Source organism: Pseudophryne corroboree, chromosome 1 (assembly GCF_028390025.1).
Source record: "Pseudophryne corroboree isolate aPseCor3 chromosome 1, aPseCor3.hap2, whole genome shotgun sequence".
Lineage (NCBI taxonomy): Eukaryota > Metazoa > Chordata > Amphibia > Anura > Myobatrachidae > Pseudophryne > Pseudophryne corroboree.
Genome location: NC_086444.1, coordinates 1,079,555,150 through 1,079,575,966, shown reverse-complemented (window position 1 = coordinate 1,079,575,966; position 20,817 = coordinate 1,079,555,150). Strand labels below are relative to the sequence as shown.

The 20,817-nt window shown below is 41.3% G+C and overlaps 1 protein-coding gene across 7 annotated transcripts in view; it reads left to right on the top strand.

The window, feature by feature from the left end:
* Positions 1–20,817, top strand: part of LIMCH1 (LIM and calponin homology domains 1) — a 484,664-nt gene that overhangs the window by 360,933 nt on the left and 102,914 nt on the right. For 5 of the 7 annotated variants that reach the window (XM_063921011.1, XM_063921013.1, XM_063921015.1 and 2 more), the window contains exons 7-16: positions 5,332–5,527; positions 9,172–9,424; positions 12,174–12,413; positions 14,023–14,304; positions 14,657–14,914; positions 15,094–15,420; positions 15,776–16,033; positions 16,265–16,549; positions 16,976–17,209; positions 18,139–18,174. In XM_063921011.1, coding sequence (XP_063777081.1) covers positions 5,332–5,527; positions 9,172–9,424; positions 12,174–12,413; positions 14,023–14,304; positions 14,657–14,914; positions 15,094–15,420; positions 15,776–16,033; positions 16,265–16,549; positions 16,976–17,209; positions 18,139–18,174 — 2,369 coding nt within the window. The remainder of the gene's footprint in view (positions 1–5,331; positions 5,528–9,171; positions 9,425–12,173; positions 12,414–14,022; positions 14,305–14,656; positions 14,915–15,093; positions 15,421–15,775; positions 16,034–16,264; positions 16,550–16,975; positions 17,210–18,138; positions 18,175–20,817) is intronic. The other 2 variants (XM_063921012.1, XM_063921014.1) reach the window with 2 other exon arrangements.

Genomic DNA, 20,817 nt, shown 5'->3' with positions numbered 1-20,817 from the left:
AGCCTGGACGAGGGGGATTACATGGTATCACTGGACATCAAGGATGCTTACCTGCATGTCCCCATTTACCATCCTCACCAGGAGTACCTCCGATTTGTGGTACAGGATTGTCATTACCAATTCCAGACGTTGCCGTTCGGTCTATCCACGGCTCCGAGGGTCTTTACCAAGATAATGGCCGAAATGATGATACTCCTTCGAAAGAAGGGAGTTTTAATTATCCCGTACTTGGACGATCTCCTGATAAAGGCGAGGTCCAGAGAGCAGTTGTTGGTCGGGGTAGCACTATCTCGGGAGGTGCTACTACAGCACGGCTGGATTCTAAACATTCCAAAGTCACAGCTGGTCCCTACGACACGTCTACTGTTCCTGGGGATGGTTCTGGAGACAGAACAGAAAAAAGTGTTTCTCCCGGAGGAGAAGGCCAAGGAGCTGTCATCTCTAGTCAGAGGCCTCCTAAAACCAAAACAGGTGTCGGTGCATCACTGCACGCGGATCCTGGGAAAGATGGTAGCTTCCTACGAAGCGATTCCATTGGGCAGGTTTCATGCAAGAACCTTTCAGTGGGACCTGCTGGACAAGTGGTCCGGATCGCATCTTCAGATGCATCGGCTGATAACCCTGTCTCCAAGGACAAGGGTGTCTCTGCTGTGGTGGCTGCAGAGTGCTCATCTTCAAGAGGGCCGCAGATTCGGCATACAGGACTGGGTCCTGGTGACCACGGATGCCAGCCTTCGAGGCTGGGGGGCAGTCACACAGGGAAGAAACTTCCAAGGACTATGGTCAAGTCAGGAGACTTCCCTGCACATAAATATTCTGGAACTGAGGGCCATTTACAATGCCCTAAGTCAAGCAAAACCCCTGCTTCAAAACCAGCCGGTACTGATCCAGTCAGACAACATCACGGCGGTCGCCCATGTAAATCGACAGGGCGACACGAGAAGCAGGACGGCAATGGCAGAAGCCACAAGGATTCTCCGATGGGCGGAAAATCACGTGTTAGCACTGTCAGCAGTGTTCATTCCGGGAGTGGACAACTGGGAAGCAGACTTCCTCAGCAGGCACGACCTCCACCCGGGAGAGTGGGGACTTCATCCAGAAGTCTTTCAAATGATTGTAAACCGTTGGAAAAGGCCACAGGTGGACATGATGGCGTCCCTCCTAAACAAAAAGCTAGAAAAATATTGCGCCATGTTGAGAGACCCGCAGGCGATAGCTGTGGACGCTCTAGTGACACCGTGGGTGTACCGGTCGGTTTATGTGTTCCCTCCTCTTCCTCTCATACCAAAGGTACTGAGGATAATAAGGAGAAGAGGAGTAAGAACTATACTCATTGTTCCGGATTGGCCAAGAAGAGCTTGGTACCCGGAACTTCAAGAAATGTTGTCAGAGGACCCATGGCCTCTACCGCTCAGACAAGACCTGCTGCAGCAGGGGCCCTGTCTGTTCCAAGACTTACCGCGGCTGCGTTTGACGCCATGGCGGTTGAACACCGGATCCTGAAGGAAAAGGGCATTCCGGAGGAAGTCATTCCTACGCTGATTAAAGCTAGGAAAGAAGTTACCGCAAACCATTATCACCGCATATGGCGAAAATATGTTGCGTGGTGTGAGGCCAGGAATGCCCCAACGGAGGAATTTCAGCTGGGCCGTTTCCTGCACTTCCTAAAGTCAGGGGTGACTATGGGCCTTAAATTGGGTTCCATTAAGGTCCAGATTTCGGCTCTATCGATTTTCTTCCAGAGAGAACTGGCTTCACTACCTGAAGTTCAGACTTTTGTTAAGGGAGTGCTGCATATTCAGCCCCCTTTTGTGCCTCCAGTGGCACCTTGGGATCTCAACCTGGTGTTGGATTTCCTAAAGTCACATTGGTTTGAGCCACTGAAAACCGTGGATTTGAAATATCTCACGTGGAAAGTGGTCATGTTGTTGGCCTTGGCTTCGGCCAGGCGTGTATCAAAATTGGCGGCTTTGTCATGTAAAAGCCCTTATCTGATTTTCCATATGGATAGGGCAGAATTGAGGACTCGTCCCCAGTTTCTCCCCAAAGTGGTATCAGCTTTTCATCTGAACCAACCTATCGTGGTGCCTGCGGCTACAAATGACTTGGAGGCTTCCAAGTTGTTGGACGTAGTCAGGGCCCTGAAAATCTATGTTTCCAGGACAGCTGGAGTCAGAAAGACTGACTCGCTCTTTATCCTGTATGCGCCCAACAAGTTGGGTGCACCTGCTTCAAAGCAGACTATTGCTCGCTGGATCTGTAGTACGATTCAGCTTGCACATTCTGAGGCTGGCCTGCCGCATCCTAAATCAGTGAAAGCCCATTCCACGAGGAAGGTGGGCTCTTCTTGGGCGGCTGCCCGAGGGGTCTCGGCTCTTCAACTTTGCCGAGCAGCTACTTGGTCGGGGTCAAACACGTTTGCTAAATTCTACAAGTTTGACACCCTGGCTGAGGAGGACCTAGAGTTTGCCCATTCGGTGCTGCAGAGTCATCCGCACTCTCCCGCCCGTTTGGGAGCATTGGTATAATCCCCATGGTCCTTACGGAGTCCCCAGCATCCACTAGGACGTTAGAGAAAATAAGAATTTACTCTCCGGTAATTCTATTTCTTGTAGTCCGTAGTGGATGCTGGGCGCCCATCCCAAGTGGGGATTGTCTGCAATACTTGTATATAGTTATTGCTTAACTAAAGGGTTATTGTTGAGCCATCTGTTGAGAGGCTCAGTTGTTATCATACTGTTAACTGGGTATTGTATCACGAGTTATACGGTGTGATTGGTGTGGCTGGTATGAGTCTTACCCGGGATTCAAAATCCTTCCTTATTGTGTCAGCTCTTCCGGGCACAGTATCCTAACTGAAGTCTGGAGGAGGGTCTTAGTGGGAGGAGCCAGTGCACACCAGTAGTCTAAAGCTTTCTTTATAGTTGTGCCCAGTCTCCTGCGGAGCCGCTAATCCCCATGGTCCTTACGGAGTCCCCAGCATCCACTACGGACTACGAGAAATAGAATTACCGGTGAGTAAATTCTTGTTATCTCCTTCCTAGGACACTTGGTCTTTCTGTAAAGTAATGTGCGTACCCCTAACTCACACAATGGGCAACTGGATACCTCCTATCAAGGTATCTTTCACTCATCAATCAGGCGTATCCCAATTTTATAAGCAAGTCTCCAGCATAAATATATATGCGTACCCCCACTCACGCTGTTAGGGAGCAAACTACACACATCAAGGTATCTTTGTTCTTCTAAATACAGGTGAAGTTAGAGGTATTGAAAGAAAATAGACCTGGGTATCGTACACCAACTCACACGGCAATCGAGGTGTAAACTCCCACAAAGGTTTCTTTCAGCCGTAAATAGTGGGATAGCTCCTTTAAGGGTATTTCTCACTCGCCCGCCGTGTCTGCCGGGTATACCCCAACTCACAAATAGGTCCACCGCATAAATCTCATCAAGGTATCTTTGCTGGATCCCTTCGTCACAAATATATTTCTAGCCTGGATCCACAGAGAGCTCTCGATCTCCAAAAAATATTAATTTTATTCGTTCCTCAAAAGGCAACTAATGAATTCCAACATAAAACAAACTTAAAAAACAAAATATCCGTGATATTTTGCTGTTAAAAATGGCTACTCACACAGCAGTCTGTCGACGCGTTTCGGTCCTTGGACCTTTGTTTTATGTTGGAATTCATTAGTTTCCTTGGAACATTTTTGAATGACTTTTAATTGTTTTTTTGCACATCCATATGTTTTTGGATCTATGTATATGTGCCTTTTGAGGAACGAATAAAATTAATATTTTTTGGAGATCAAGAGCTCTCTGTGGATCCAGGCTAGAAATATATTTGTGACGAAGGGATCCAGCAAAGATACCTTGATGAGATTTATGCGGTGGACCTATTTGTGAGTTGGAGTATACCCGGCAGACACGGCGGGCGAGTGAGAAATACCCTTAAAGGAGCTATCCCACTATTTACGGCTGAAAGAAACCTTTGTGGGAGTTTACACCTCGATTGCCGTGTGAGTTGGGGTACGATACCCAGGTTTATTTTCTTTCAATACCTCTAACTTCACCTGTATTTAGAAGAACAAAGATACCTTGATGTGTGTAGTTTGCTTCCTAACGGCGTGAGTGGGGGTACGCATATATATTTATGCTGGAGACTTGCTTATAAAATTGGGATACGCCTGATTGATGAGTGAAAGATACCTTGATAGGAGTTATCCAGTTGCCCATTGTGTGAGTTAGGGGTACGCACATTACTTTACAGAAAGACCAAGTGTCCTAGGAAGGAGATAACTGTATACACATTTAAACCATCCTGGGTGTGTTTGAAACATGGGAACTGTTCTATATCAACGTATTCCACATGTGAAAGAAGCTACAGTATACTACACATTGGTCGTTTCTCTTTAAAGTTTTTCCATTTGTATGAGGCTATCCTTGACTATGAATAAACATCAGGAACCACATCTGTGAACAGTGAAAAGAAACCTTGATAGGAGTCTACACTTCTAGTGTTGTGTGAGTTGGGGTACGATACCCAAATCTATCCTTTAAGAATCAAGATTGCAAGGATTGTAGTATCTTTACATTTAGAAGAACAAAGATACCTTGATGTGTGTAACCCACTCCTTAAAGTGTGAGTGGGGGTACGCAAAGAAAACTCACTTTTCTATATAGGAAAGTGACTTTATTATTACAATCCTCATTGCCCTTTCCTATGCGCCAAAGGGATTAATTGACCCTACTCTGCTTTAGTTTGTGCTAGATAAATGATAGCTGGGAGTTATTTGGTTGGCGTGCACAATTTCTCCACTTTTCTCTTTCGAAGATTGGATACATTTCCCCATCAGTATTGTGTCCCTGCACTGCGTGCCTGTTGCTAAGAGACTTCTATTATTAAATACACAGACTCTTCCTGATTGGCTGACTGTGGGAAAGAGGGTTGTCTCCTCTCGTCCACTTCCCTGACAATTCTCACCTTGTAAGGCAGGTGGGATTATACACGTCACTGCTGCTCCTTACCATTGCAGCTGGTATCGGCCTATAAGATAAGAGATAGGCAGGATAGGGAAATAGTATGTAAGGCAGGTGGGCGTAGGGTTATACACATCCCACTGCTGTTGGCTGTGGGTTGGGATGGTAACCATTATAGGTGACTACTGTGGGTAATGAGTAGCGAGGAGGACAGCCACAAAATAGGTTGAGGGCTTTTTTATTCTATTCATAGACCATGATTACATTGCATTGTTAGTGTCTGTCATGTGCAAGCTAGGCTTTTAGGGTACATATTTCTAGATGACACTGTGCTACCTGTTCTTCTAGGAAAATGAGGAAATCGAGAGTCCCAAACGGAGCATACGTGACAGCGGCTACATAGACTGCTGGGACTCTGAGCGGAGTGATTCCCTCTCTCCTCCGAGACATGGAAGAGACGATTCCTTTGACAGCCTGGACTCCTTTGGTTCTCGCTCACAGCAGACGCCATCTCCAGATGTGGTGCTGAGAGGGAGCAGCGATGGTAAGTGCAAATAATATCAACACTCTAGTTCTCCACAAAGATCCTATATCTACTCTGTATCACTTCTGTATGTCCAAGACTAAGAGACCTTTTGTATTTTTTACATATGTGTAATATCCATGCCCAGGTGACATGTGGAGCTGGCCATACATGGGCAGATGGGGAATTTCCTTGCAGAACACTGGATAGGCAGAGAAAAGCTCCCCGTTACTGTATGTGTACATTCGGGGGGTAGATGTGTTTTATGTTTCCTCCGCACCTAAAACCCTACTTATTTACTTATTTTTTGTTTTGTGCTACATCTTACAATGTATGCTACAGATGTGTCCCTTACATCCTTGCTACAGTCACGTTAAACAGCCCTTGACGTTGCGCCATGCCGTGTTGTGGCAAGTGTCTTTTGCATTTTTTTCCGCGAAAATGTGATTTAGACGCAAAGTGAAGTACATAGGACACACAAGCAGCTGCTGCTGATTAAAATGATATGCAGCATGCCTATATTCTATGTGTAATAGCGGCTGTATCTGCATCCGAAATGCCACGTTACAGTGTTTTCTATGAAAACACTATAGCATAGCATTTTGTATGCAAATACAGTCACACGCAGAATAACGTGACTTGTAGTGCACAGAGCAAAGATGTAAGAGGACACATCTGTATGTTATGAAGTAGTTATAGTAACTAATCTCACTGTTTTTCCAGATATAAATGAAAGCTAAATACAAATGCATATATAATGCCTTTAATATTGGTCTTTAGGCACTGTCTTGTCTATTTATTAAACAGCCCTATCTCTGGTGAAAATAGGTGATTTTTTTTTTTTTTTTTTTTGTGTGCAAGATGTCAGTAACCCCCGTGAATGAGAATTTTCACGGATTTTGAAGTGATTGGGGTCCTTAAGCCCATGTAACAATGATAACCGAGACACAAAAAAAATGAATTCCTTTTTAAAAATAAATTTGAATAAAGCATTTTCTTCCATCGTAAATACAGGTTGAGTATCCCATATCCATATATTCCGAAATACGGAATATTCCGAAATACGGACTTTTTTGAGTGAGATAGTGAAACCTTTGTTTTTTTGATGGCTCAATGTACACAAACTTTGTTTAATACACAAAGTTATTAAAAATACTGTATTAAATGACCTTCAGGCTGTGTATATAAGGTGTATATGAAACATAAATGAATTGTGTGAATGTAGACACACTTTGTTTAATGCACAAAGTTATAAAAAATATTGGCTAAAATTACCTTCAGGCTGTGTATATAAGGTATATATGTAACATAAATGCATTCTGTGCTTAGATTTAGGTCCCATCACCATGATATCTCATTATGGGATGCAAGGGATACTCAACCTGTAGTATTACACTAGTTTATCTTTTTTTTTTTCTTTTCATTTTTTAGTTTTTATTATTATTTACTGAGAGAATAGATTTTTATTTTCTACTGTGCATTCATGAACCTGCTAAGCCCTCCTGATGTGGCACATATTGCATAGCTGATGATTTTACCAGGTTTTAATGGGAAAGTGTAGCAATAACTGATTTTCTATGGCCATAAGAGAAAAATGTTGTTTTTGCTCCATGTTGATAATTAGAGCCCTAAAATATTAGGGTCAATAAACACATTGGGTGGAATTCAATTAATTATCAAGCCCGATCTCCCGTCTAAAGAGACGGGAGACCGTGGGGCGATATTCAATTGAGTCCCGTTATCTGATTGCGATGATCGCACCCATAGAGGCCGAGTTTATTCGCATAAAGCAGCTAAACCAGACCAAAGCGCTGGGTGCGATCGCAAAAAGTGCTGTTTGGGCAGCCATCGCGCCCAAATGGATCTGCAAATGAATAGCTCTGATTGAGTGACAACAACTGTAGCACTGTAAAATGTGCATAAATAGCGGTGAGTGCCAAAGTTTAAAAAAAATGCTGATCATGTGTAAGACTATGAAGATTGTTTTATTGTTTTTTTTTGTGTCTGGTTGTAGGAGCGACTTGCATATTTAATTACATGTTTACCTTTTTAAAAATGCGTTTTGTTCAAATTCCCTTTGTCACTGTGACTTTCGGTATTACAAATATGAAGGGGGTAGAAGTACCTTAAATATAACAAACTGGTTGTCTGTCTAATACCCCTTTTCCACTAGCTCTAAAAACACGGGTAAATGCGCGGGAGCGCGCATTTACCCGTTTTTTTTTCTAGTGGAAACGCGCCCCCAAGCCCCCCCCCCCCCTGCAAATTCCCGGATCAAGTGATTCGGGAATCCTACCCAGGTAGCTTGCCCGGTTGAACACGTGTTCAACCTGGTAAGCTGTGTAGTGTAAACGGAAGCCGTGTCGATGCGACACAGCTCCCGTTCACAGTGTATGGAAGGGTGGCGCTGGGAGATCATGTGATCTCCCAGCACCGCCCCTGCCGCGTCAGCAGCAGCGTCACCAACCCGGCAATATGCTGGGTTGGTGAGCTCAGTGTAGAAGGGGGCTCTAGCACAGTTTGCAGCCGTGTCAGGCTCCCGACTGCGACCTGTGCTAGGAAATGGAAAAGGGGTATTAGTGTGACCCATGGGTCCTGTGACCTTCTTTGTGATGCACATATGGGGTGAGAGTTTCAGAAAGTGAGAGATTTCTGAAGGTTTTGCATTTTTTTTTAAAGTGTCAATCATTTACACAGCAAGATCAACCTGGTTTTGCAGTGTAAATAATTGCTACTTTAAAAAAAACTGAAAAACCTTACCAAATCTCTCACTTTCTATTACATTTGGCCCATGATATGTGATTTGGCTATTTTTGTATCTGGAACAACCACCTTGCTGCATTTTTATCTCCTAGGAAGCAACATCTGTATTGTAAACTGCTTTAAACTTTGGACACACTTGCTAAATGTTTCTGCAAGATTGTAATATCATTATTAATGTAGCTGTGGCCAAATAGCAGAGGAATGTAATAAAAGAGAGAAGTCCACACTGTTCAGAAAACAAACAAGCAGTAGAGGAAATAAAACAGAGTTTATATATCTGAGGATCGCAGGCTGTGGCTTGGCAGCAAGGCTTTCTAGGATACCCGACATGGAAACAAAGCAAGGTTAAGTGGTTTTACTATAAATCTGCCCACACAAGAGTTGAATTTCAATGTTGACATTTGCTCAAAACATAATGAAATAATTAGAAAGCACTTATGGCTATCGCTTGCAGAATGAGCTCTAAAATACGCACAGCAGGAACTGCAAGAGATGACAGATTTAACATGAATTGCTATAAGCTATAGCAAATTACTTACAAATCTGGCTTTATGAAAAGATTCCACTGACATACCTGATGCTTCTTATGTAAATTTAGAAAATGATGTCCTGTATTTTTTAGCTCCGCTTTTATTGTTGCTCTGGAAATTTTCCATTCCTTGAAACTAGATCTACAGTCTTCCCAACAGTATATATCAACAGGGCAGTCTCTCCTATGGCATTTTTTTTTTTCGTGATTGGCACTTGATCTGGTCTTGTGCCCTCTGCACCCTTGCCATTAGTTGCATATTGCTGTATCATCTATGGCCTTGTTCTGCAATTGCTGCCACTTGAACAGTGTGTTTGACTTATAAGCTGTTGTATGATTTTTTTTTTGTGCATTATGTTTGCTTGATTAATAGGACGTGGAAGTGATTCGGAGTCTGATTTACCTCACAGAAGATTGCCAGATGTTAGAAAAGATGATATGTCTGCCAGACGGGTATCCTTTGGAGAAAACAAAGTAATAGTGCCTTTTAACCAGTATCTGCCCAACAAAAGCAACCAGACTGCATACATCCCAGCTCCCCTGCGCAAAAAGAAGGCCGAGCGAGAGGATTACCGGAAAAGCTGGAGCACTGCCACCTCACCACTAGGAGGAGAGAGACCATTGAGGTAAAAGTCATACTATGGATTAAAGGGAAATGAATGGGGGGGGGGGGGGGGGGGGGGGGGGGGGGGGGGGGGGGGGTGCGTGAACTGCACTGCACACTCTAATTTGACACACAGGTGATACCATGCAGAGACTTGTGGTGCAGGAAAAAGAAAATGCAGAGGCACACTCTAAACACTAAGAATACTGATAATCAAAATGATTATGATAGCCTCAACAATTAACATGGAGTGCAAGTAAGGTTCTTTGCACATGCATGCCCACCTACCATGTCATGGTGAACCTCATTAGATGGGTCCGTATCATCCCTAATTCTAACACATTATATAAATTTACCCAGGGCTTACATATCATAGTGCACATTCTAATATGTAGACTGCAATGCAGGGACCTATACTAATTAAAATCACCTAAGGTTAAGTGGGACTGAGCATTGCATCTGCTATGCAATACATTCCACCACTTTTCTGTTACATGCCAGCTTTAATCACTTCAGAATGCACCTATAAATGTGATTACATTTGCAAAGGACATCTTCTGTCCTGTGCATGCGCAGAGTAACGTGCACCACCATGTGGGGTGCTTGGAGGGATCAGATTGGATCATTCTCAGGGGCAATGCGAACGAAGCCCACAGGCTTCTACTGTGATAGCGTTACCCACCAGTTCCCAGCTCCAAAATGTATCGCATTCCAGAGCTTGGTACATACAGGAATGCTGTCAAAACTCAGAAAATGGGTTTTTCAGAGTTTTGGACGCATTTTCAGTTTTAGTACATCTCTCCCAGGAGTAGTCTCTACCTTCAAAAGTCATGCTATGCCAGCTTCACATGCACTGAACCCTCCAGGGCTTTTAGAGTGTACAGTAAAACAGACTACAGAACTTTGTCCCTTTCTCCTTATTATGTACCATTGTAAATCCTTTCATCCGTATAAGCAAATTTATTTAGGAGAACAGACTGCTAAAAGTGGCATGATATTTGCAGTAGTTGATTTTGTTAGGTATTGATTTAAAGCATTGTCATTTAAAATATAATCTCCTGTACTCTCCCATCTTGTGAATATACAGTAAGTGACATTTTTGCATATAATGGCTAAAGAGTGGCTTCAACCTCTTTCAAATAATATTAAAGTTCTTCCTAAGACCTAAATGGTTTATGGCCAAACTTATCCACTATGAATTTGCCTAATTTAAGTGTCCCGACAACTGACGTGCACATACACTTAGCACAGGAAAGTGCAGATTGCTTGTATAGTACAGCTATGCAGTCATTTCTTCAGTGAGAGATACCTATAAGAACATGCATTTTACATGTCTCCAGGGATCGGCAGTCAATAACCAGCATGCTGTGTATCTTGCCTACCGCATTGATTAAAGGCTTTTATATTTTGTTGAACAGATCTGTTAAATCCTGTATTCCTGGTAAGGGAATGGGCTTTTTAAAACATAGTCACAAGGGTAAGAAGTTATCCACTTTGATCGCCACGTTATTTAGGCACAGTCACACTCTCTACTATTTGGTGGGTGGTCCTAAAGTAGACAACTCCTTGACAACTCCTTGAATTAATATAACCTAATATTTGATATTACTGCCTTTCTAAAAGTGTTATCTGAAACAAAATCTCAGCTGTAAGGAGAATGTAAATGAAAAGGTCTGCACAGACCGCTGTAGAAGAGTGGTACCCATAAGTGGTGATTTTCTGTAGGTCATTTAGGGTTAACAGTCGGGCTTCAGTGTAGAGAAAAAAATAATCCAAAATCCTTTCAAACTCCACGTTTGTAGTCCTTTTTATCTGGAGTGTCCTGGTTCTATTATACATGGATCACCCCTGGTGTGCTTTTTTCTATTCACTGTAGTACTTAGCCTGTGCTGGAAATGGCCTATTTCCTTCTGTCCCCATAGTGGTACATTCTAGGTTCTAGTATTTGCAGGCTGAAATTCTATTACCTTTGTAGACGCATGACTGTAGCAGAACACTGGTGAAACATTGGTTACTGTGGCAGTGGCTGCTTTGGTTTAGTTCCCAAAGCACTTGTAGGAAAGAAGTCATATTTTATAACATCCACACATTTTTTTTTTTTTCTTCTTAAAAGCAAATCTCTCTGGCATGGAGACAAATGTATGCGAGCCTTAGTAAAAGTGAACCACCTTATATTAAATGATAGTACACAGGATACTAGATAGATGACCTGGTTATTCTCTAAATAATTGATGTGGTCCTTTTCTGAACTTAATTTCATTAATGCATCCAGATATTTTGTTGATGTATAGGGTTTCCAGATTTCTCTCTAACTGGCCTTCCTGTCTGCCTCCTGTAAGGGTTATATGCACGGTTGGTGGTTTAGGCTGATTTGGTGTGAGATAATGAACACCCCTAGTGCAAGGCAATTCTAGGTGGTCTTCTAAACCACAGGCCTTATGTGGGATGAATGGCTTATTGTGTGTGCTGTGGTTAAGTTGGGGATGAGAAAATGAAAGGAGACACTGCTTTAACAGCATAATTAGGTAAAGGAACGTAGATATGCCGACTTTAGTTTAAGAATTTATATTTTTTGTATTTTATTTTTTTATTTTAATGGACCACGGAACACTCTTGCAAACACTAATATAGACCTGTCTGAGAATTATGTAAATACATTGAATGCAAAATATATTTAATAAACAAATTCATTCACAATTACTGTGTAGCGTGTTCTGTACACACAGTTGTTACTCTAACTTTATCATTTTGAATGTATAATACTTTAATAGTCCAAATCGTCCTGAAACCATCGAGGAGGAGGGGCAGACTGAAGATGGGACCACTGTAGTCTCTCCTCTCAAAGGGTCATCTGGAAAAACCTCCAAACTTAAAGGATATTTCGATCAACAAGAGGATGCGATGGATCAGCCCTCTGTGTGTGACAGTGCAAATGACGAAGAGGTTCAGAAATTAAAAAGCCTCCAAAAGGTTGGAATTAAGGTCATGCCTGCGGCAAAGCGTTACGGCAGGTCAGCTCCTCCTTGGAATGCTTGTCTGGAGTTTGCTGTGTGAGACTGTTGTCTGTCACCATATGTAGAACAGTCTATGGAAGCATGTGCAACCTGAAACTAATTATGTAAGGACATCCATGCACGTCACTGAATGCATGAGCACAGCAATGAAAGCTCAGATGGCTCGTGGCAAAGGGAACAACAATCTGTTCTCGACTAAATGCTTTTGTGCTGGAATGAAAAGTGTGGCATTCATTTAAAATGCTAGTCTGGCCCTTCCTCCTTTTACAGTAATATGTTTAAAGATGTAAATTAGGGTGTTCTAACATTAAGTTTTATTTTTAACTATTCAGAAACATACATATAGTAAAGGTATTTGAATAAGTCACAAAATAAATGACCTGGCTTTATTTAATTAGAACGTTTTCAACAGCTGACTATAAGCTAGTGTATCTTGTTGTTTGTTGATCAAGGTAGTATCATCCCATACTACCTTATACTGGGTACTGTTTATGTTGACAAGTTATAATAGTAGATTTACTGAATGTCGGATGTTTAAAACCACTGATGTTCCCCAGCAATGACCAATGTTTTTCAAACAGCAATTGTAATTAATACTAAATCAGACTGGTTTAGCATTAATGAGTATTACAGTTTGAAAAGCATAAGGCAAAGCTCCCCATCATTGGTGAGCAAAATCCGACATTTAGCAAATCAAACCGATAGACTTGTGAATTGATGATTAGTGCTAACCATAAGCAAAAGAATCAGAGATTCCCATCAGCATGGTGTATTGTTAACTACGTACTTTTTGCTATTTATTGTTTTGTTTGCCTTTGGTTTACTGGTATAACTGTTATTAACGCTGTTGCACTGAGAAATTTTATTTGTGCTTGTTTAATTGTGTGATAAAGTACTGTGGTTAGTAGTTGCCTGTGCTGTGTATACCTTTATATACCCATTATTATTCAGATGAAGCACAATATGAGCAATTGTATTGTATTTTCCAGTTCACTAAAGCCAACAACACACATTGTAATTTCATTGGCTGATTGTCCTGAGATAGCTGGATATATGTGGCTGCGTTGAAACTTAACGCCGTTTCCAGTCTATAATACAGTCTGCTAATGAGCAGTATCAGTGTGCGTGTGTGCGATCATCGACTGTCTGCGTTAATGGCACCATATGTAATCTAGCCATTCAGCATAACCACCAACTTTCTATAGATGTCCACTTTTGTTTTGCCTTGCGTAACCCAGATATGATTAAAACACGTTTTGGACAACTTCAGTCATGGAGTCTTCAACCCTCAGGTACCCAAGTGGCAGATGTCCACATTCTAAATGTTTCTCTAGAGTCTTATTTTTCTTTCCTCCCCAGATACGTATACACACAGATATATTTGGAAAGCAGTATATTTGTGTTCAAACCACTTTATGCATCTTCAGCTTCAAACCACTTTATGCAACTTCAGCAGACAATTGCTTGCTTTAAAATTTTCGACTTTTAATATCTGTTTGGGACTGCGATTCGATTAGCTAACCACTAAAATTCTGCATGCGGAAACCGCATTTTGCAGTATTCATGTGTATCCATTCATAGGGATAACTGTTTAATATTATTATAGCTGTCCTAGTCATGATCAAACCCTTGAAAACCATGAACCTGATATAGTTCTCCAGAGAGAAATCACTCGCCCAACTAATGTGGATTCTGAGGAGGAAGATGAGTGCAGAGTGCCTGATATTGAGCGAGATGACCTGGCTACACGTAGAGCAAGAATGAACCGACCTAAAGTTTCAACACCTTTCAATCAATATATACAAGGTTCCTATATTAATAAAACAAAACCCACTCAGGACTGTTTGCCTTCAACTCCCGCTTCACCCAAGCGTTCAGTGGATAAAAGGTGCGCATAACGTTCTTCCTTTCAATTTAAAAGTGCATGTGTGAACATACCAATCTGTAGTATGTTTGAGTCTCTAGAGTGCCATAAACGGCAAAAAATCCAAGCATCCTCCATAGGCTTAGCGTCTATGATCAAAGGTCTAGAATAGGATGACCTTCATGTGCACGAGTAGCCTTTTGTTTGACCTTGAGGTTATAAAGCCTGGTTGAACTTTTTTTTTTAGAATTCATAAAAATAAAATATAGCTAAGAAACATTCATTAATCAGTGGCATGCCCATGACCCTAGCCAGTTGGTTCGAAGTGCAGCCCCTAATATAAACATTTGTTTAATACATATATTACTGTGCACAGCAATCATGAAAACCAGGACCGACTGATAGAAAAGGGGACGGTCAATCTAAGTGATAGCATCCTTCCAAGAACTGTAGACAATGAGGCTGAACAAGAAAAGGAGGATAAAATTCCAGATGTTCAAAGAGATGATTTGGCCAAGCGCAAAGCCCAGTCGGCTGTCTCTCAGCAGAAGGAGCCCCTGGTTTTCACCACTGCCTCAATCACAAAGGCTGACCTGGAAACCTGGCAGAGGCTAAAGCTGTCTACTGGAGATAGGTGTGGCTTTTTTTGTGCTTAAGTGTGAATAATTTTCAGTTGTTCATTTGAAATCATATATACTTCTTTTGTAATGGTTCAATAAGAAGGTTTAACAAGTATTTGAGAAAAGTCTTCTTAAGTGGAGAGTTTATAGACTCCCAGGTAACTTTCTATTTCTTAATTTCTTGGAACTAAAGTGAAAATGTGGTTCAGAAAGAGCCCCCTGAGAATGACCAAATGACCAAGATTGATGTGACCAGAGCAGCCAATGATGATTTTGGTAGACGCAAGTTATCGTTACAAGAGAAGAGGGCCAGAAACAAGCAGAAGTTTGTCCACTTTGGGCCAGTAACTGAGATCGACCAGCAGAGATGGGATAAATTGTGCATTGCCAAGCCCAGTTCTAGTGATGCAAGTGTAAGGGACAACAGTGTCTCCGACATCATAAGCACTAAAGCAGTTTTTTCAGACAATGCTCCAGATGCACAAGTCTTGGTCACACCAGTGCTACACTCCAAGCCAAGGTATACCACACTATTTCATCAGCGTCATGACCATGTTAATGTGTGGCTTGAATAAATATTCTATCTGGAACATTCAGTGAGTGTTCTTTTGCTTTTTAAACTAACTTTTTGTGACCCTACAATTCATAGCTGTATACATGTGCTGTCTTCCAACTGGCAAAACTGCAAAGGAAATATGACTCTAATATGTGTATGGAAAGAATTATGTTTGCAGTTAGTGTGTTTTTTGTTTATATTGAAATGCCGAGAATTGTTTCTTGCTTTTTCTTTGGTATGTTTCTTTTATGTACATATATACTTATTTGTTGCTTCCTGCTTCTCCAATCCTTACGAACATTACTTTCGCTTTCCTAAGTAGATCTACTATGGCTGAGGTTTGCAGGACACCAGATGTCCCTGAACCACCTGAAAAGGAGGATAGCAGACTTTTCCTAGATACCCAACGGGATGACATGTTGGCACGCCGAATTGGCACTTTTCAGAAGTGTGCCAGAGTTGCCCAGCCATCGCCTGATTTGGACTCTACCAAGACCGTAAATCATGGAAGACTACCAAGCCAGAAGATGGAACTGAAGGGGCATAAACAGCCATTGCAAGAGGATACCCAACACCTGTGAGCTTTTTATGTGCTCTACATTGATCTGAACGTCCGATTGACCTGTTCTCTTCAGTAACCCACCAATGCATGCGTATGCAGTGATTTAAATTTTTTTGGCATATCATTAAACACTAACGTTTTTGATTTTTTGGTTTGATAAATTTGTTAACAACGTAACATTGATCCTAAAGAAAAAGCATGTTATGTGCTTGAAGACTTTCATCAACCTGTCACCTGTTCCTGTAGGAGTAATGTTCTACCTTCCAGTGGCATGGAAGCAAGCAGTGCTAATCCTAGCCTTGACGTCGCACCTCCTGCCTTAGTAGAAGATGTGCGTAAAGAAGACCAAGGCTTGCAGGACAGAAGTACACCAGAGCCAAGAAAAACTGATGTACTGGTCAGAGGAATTCTGCTCGCACCGAAACAATCTGGTGCGACGTTGTCTCACTTCCTCCCGATGCCATTTTCTGTACAACAAAAAGTAGAGGAAAAATCCTGTGCCTTGTCGCACATGGAAAAGGAGCCAACGAGGTCAGACACCTTTGCAGTGAGCTTATATGTGCGAGATTTACAAAAGTTACTACTGAAAATGATTAGGGATCTGTGATGCCTTGCACACAGTAACTTGGAACACACCAGTATATTATAAGAAAATTGCCATAGACTCACTAAAGAAAGAAAGTGGATTTGTTTTGGTCATAAGTCATAAATGTGTAACTGAAGAGTATATATCCTTCATTGAAGATTATATGAAGAGCGTTCATGTAATCATGAATGTATAATGAGGATTTTTGGTAGAGCTGTTATAACAAACCTAGCATCAAATGTTTTTTTTTTGTTTTTTTTTAAACTCTTAGTGGTATTTTAAATCCTGTAAATGGTAATATGTGTGTTGTCTTCAAGCTTCTTTAAAACATAGTACATTGTGTGTAACAGTCTCTGAAATTACTTCCTTAGCTATCTCCAAACCAACACCTTTACGCAAAGTAGTATTCCCCAAGGCCCTACACCTGTAAGGTCTGAGGATCCATCAAAGCTACTTCACCAGAACAAAGCTGAAGACCCAAATGAAATAAGAGATGATCTGAAGTGCCAACCAACTTGCAGCCCCATGCAGGGCAGTCCCACAATTGCAGATCTTAAATCCCAGCAACAGGAATCTCACGAAAGCTGTGACCATGAGTTATCGAGGTCAGATATTTTTGTCAATAACTAGTTCTGACCTATTTATCAGTGTCTAAGCAGAATGATCCAAAAATAAATTGTGTGTATATATTGTATATATATATGTATGCATGTATGTATGTATGTATGTATATGAATAATATACTATATAAAGATATACAATGGAGTCAAAAGAAGTGCCAAGGCTGCATTTCTTTATATTCTGGCACAAATGTAATAAAGATAGCTGAAGATAGATACACTGTATGAGCTTGCATGTTTAATGACTAGGTATTTTGTTTCTTGTCCTCTTGCTCAGATCCATGCTGAATGGATTTTATAAACAAAGTTGCATCAATTTTAATAGTTATACATATTTTATGGTAAACGGTTTGCCAGCGTTGGTACTTTACCACTTTTATTCTATTACTTTCCCTCTATATATTTTCTCTCTGGAATGTCTTGGGAAACTTGTTACAATAGATATTTTTTGTATTGTTAATCAGTCTGTTCTAGAGTACCCATCATTTCGAAACTAAAAATCAGGACAAATCACCTGAAGTTCACACAGGACGTAATGCCCTTCTGGATTCCAAATTATGTACAGCTGTTAAAGGGGAAGTAGGTGTTATGAGTTTAAGACTTTTATGGGGGAAAAAGTAATCTCTCAGCTCAGAGAACTGGTCAATGCCTCCTACAAACTCCACTACAGACTTTAGGATTTTTTTTTCTTTAAAAAAAAATAAAAAATTATTGAATTGATAACATCTGTTGTTCTGGGTCTGTAATGGGTGACATTTAGGTTGTACATGCACTGGGATATGATTATGGTGTGATTTTTACATTCTGTTTATAGGGGAACATCATTGTAAGATCTGATGCACGTTTCACCATTTTGAGGCTGGTTTTATTTATACTTCTTGCAAGTAAATCTAATTGTATATTTGATCTTGTAGATTCAGCACACGGTCTGCTCTGTCAGATGACGCAGAGTAAGTTGTCATTTGTGCTTGAAGTGTTCCTGTAACAACTTAGTGCATGTCCCGCTCACGTTACATAAATAGTCATTATGCAGCCAATACGCATCTCCTGTTACATATTAGTCTCCTGAATACAAAGTATTAATGGCAGTAACAGGACAGAGACTTGTAGCATGAGACTAATGAATTTTATTTCTGGTGTAATTTTTGCGTCCAGCATAGTAATTGCATGATTCATAGAAACTCTGGTTTCGAATGTAACACATGAGAATTTAAGGGGTGGCTGAAATACGTTCCAGTTACATGCAGCCGTCCTGATATAAGAAACATTACTGCATTAATCTACAGAGCTGTGAAATGTACTAAACTAATAAGCTCATATCTCCATTGTGACATGCTCACATAACGGGTAGTGTTTCTAACCTGTTAGACTTTGACCCGCATGCAGCATTTCCTAACACTTAAGTTGTGTGTTTTATGCTTTTAGCTTTACTATGCTTGTCCAGCGTGTTTGGCTTAACTTTGCAGTGTTGATTGTTTTTTTATTTTTTATTTTACACCTTGGTATACATTTTATATACAAAGTTATATGTTTAGACACTAAAACACTATTGGAAAATCATGTTACAGGATAACTTGTTTCAAAGCATTTTTGATACCACAGATTTAATATTCTCTTGGGAACCCTGCATATTAAAGGATTTTGGTATGTTTAGAGGATTTTCTATCATTTAATAATATCCAGATTTGCAATTTGGTTAAAATGTAATAGTCGTGTCTAAACTGTGCAATTTCCACCTGGGCCGTTGCAGTTTTACCGCTTACAGTCACTTGTTACCTGGTGTGATCCTATGGCAGAAGCACACGCATTCACTGAATCATGTAAATACAAATGTTATGTCAACAGGAGCTCTTTCCTTACAAAAAAACATAATGTAAGAAAAGAGGAGCCATGACAAATGGTTGATCCTCGCCTGTCAGTAGAAATATTGGTGTTTACGTGAAAAGTGGATGGAGCTGTTAGATGTATGAATGAATTTCGGGAATATATTATGATGGGGTGATGGTTGCTATGCGTTTTGGATGTCATGCAAACAGTGTACCGTGCTGTCCCTCCAGTAAACAGAGACTTTGATGCATAAGGGTAGACTATTATTATTTTTTATTATTATCCTTTATTTTTATGGCGCCACAAGGGTTCCGCGGCGCCCAGTTACAGAGTACATAAACGAAATATAACAGGTAAACAGTGACTTACAGTTGAAGACAATATAGGACAAGTACAGGGTTTATAAACATAGCTAAAGAAGCAGACAACACTCTATGGGGACTAGAAATGGTGATTTCAGTGGATAGGCTAATAATCCCTTTTACATTTATTACCAAATGCAATTGTATAGCGCAGAGGAATTTGCTGCGCTATATAAGAAACTGTTAGTAAATTAATGACGCATCAGTTGTATATTAAGTATATATTAAGTATATACTCCAGCAGCCAATCTTCAGTTCCAGAAGAGCATCACTTCTTCATCTCGAGTAGATGATGATCAGTTTGTGATTACAGTATTTGACATTCAGATTGTCAAACCTGGTTCTAATACTGACACAGTATATACAGTTGCTTCTCCATATACATCAAGAGCACTACTATGGCAAAAGACATTACTATGCATCCTCGCGGGTTCAGTATGTAATACCGACGCCCGGGATGCCGAATGTCACTATCCCGACATCGGCATCCCGATCATTGGGAAGCCGGCATGGTGGCAAGGACAATTAAGCCCCTTGCGGGCTCGCTGTGCTCTCCACGCTGCGGGCTCGGTGATGAGCTGCGCTTGCCACAGGTTCTATTCTCCCTCTATGGGTGTTGTGGAAACCCATAAAGGGGAATCACCTACCTCGCTGGCGGCGGTATGGTGCCCCCGTCGGGATCTTGGAATCTGTATTGTAACTGCCGGGACCCCGACTGTCTGTATGATAACCGCATACCATCCTGAGAGACATAGGCTATTTTTGTTTCAAATTATTGTACAAAGCAGGATGGTTAAGAGGGTGAGCTGCATTTTGGAATCCGTTATTTATTAAATAATTCTTGTAAGACTTTATCATTTTATCTTTTTATATTGATTACTCCCCTAACTCCGCTGGCCGTTCTCACTCCCTAATGCAGGAAGTTGCTTACCTGGGATAGTTTAGAAAATAATTGTTATGGTAGACTTACCATTGATAACTCTATTTCTCCTAAGTCCACAGGATCCACAGGATAACATTGGGATATGCGGTAGCGCGGATTGGCACCAAACGATCAAAACTTTCGGCCTCCCAGAATGCAACGAGTCCGTTCCTATATCTCTGCCTCCTGGCTCAGGCAATTCAGTTTTCCAAAGCTCAAGGTAGGAGCATCATAGAGAGCCCAAATCAGGCGAGAAGAACACACATGCACAAACTTCTGTGCAAGAAGGAAGAGGTTAGTAAGTGAAAGGATCCTGTAATCAGGTGCGTCAGGGTGGGATCCCTGTGGATCCCGTGGACTTAGGAGAAATAGCGTTATCAACGGTAAGTCTACCATAACAATTATTTCTCCTGCAGGGTCCACAGGATAGCATTGGGATGTCCCAAAGCAGTTTAGTGGTGGGGACGCTCCTGATTGGACAG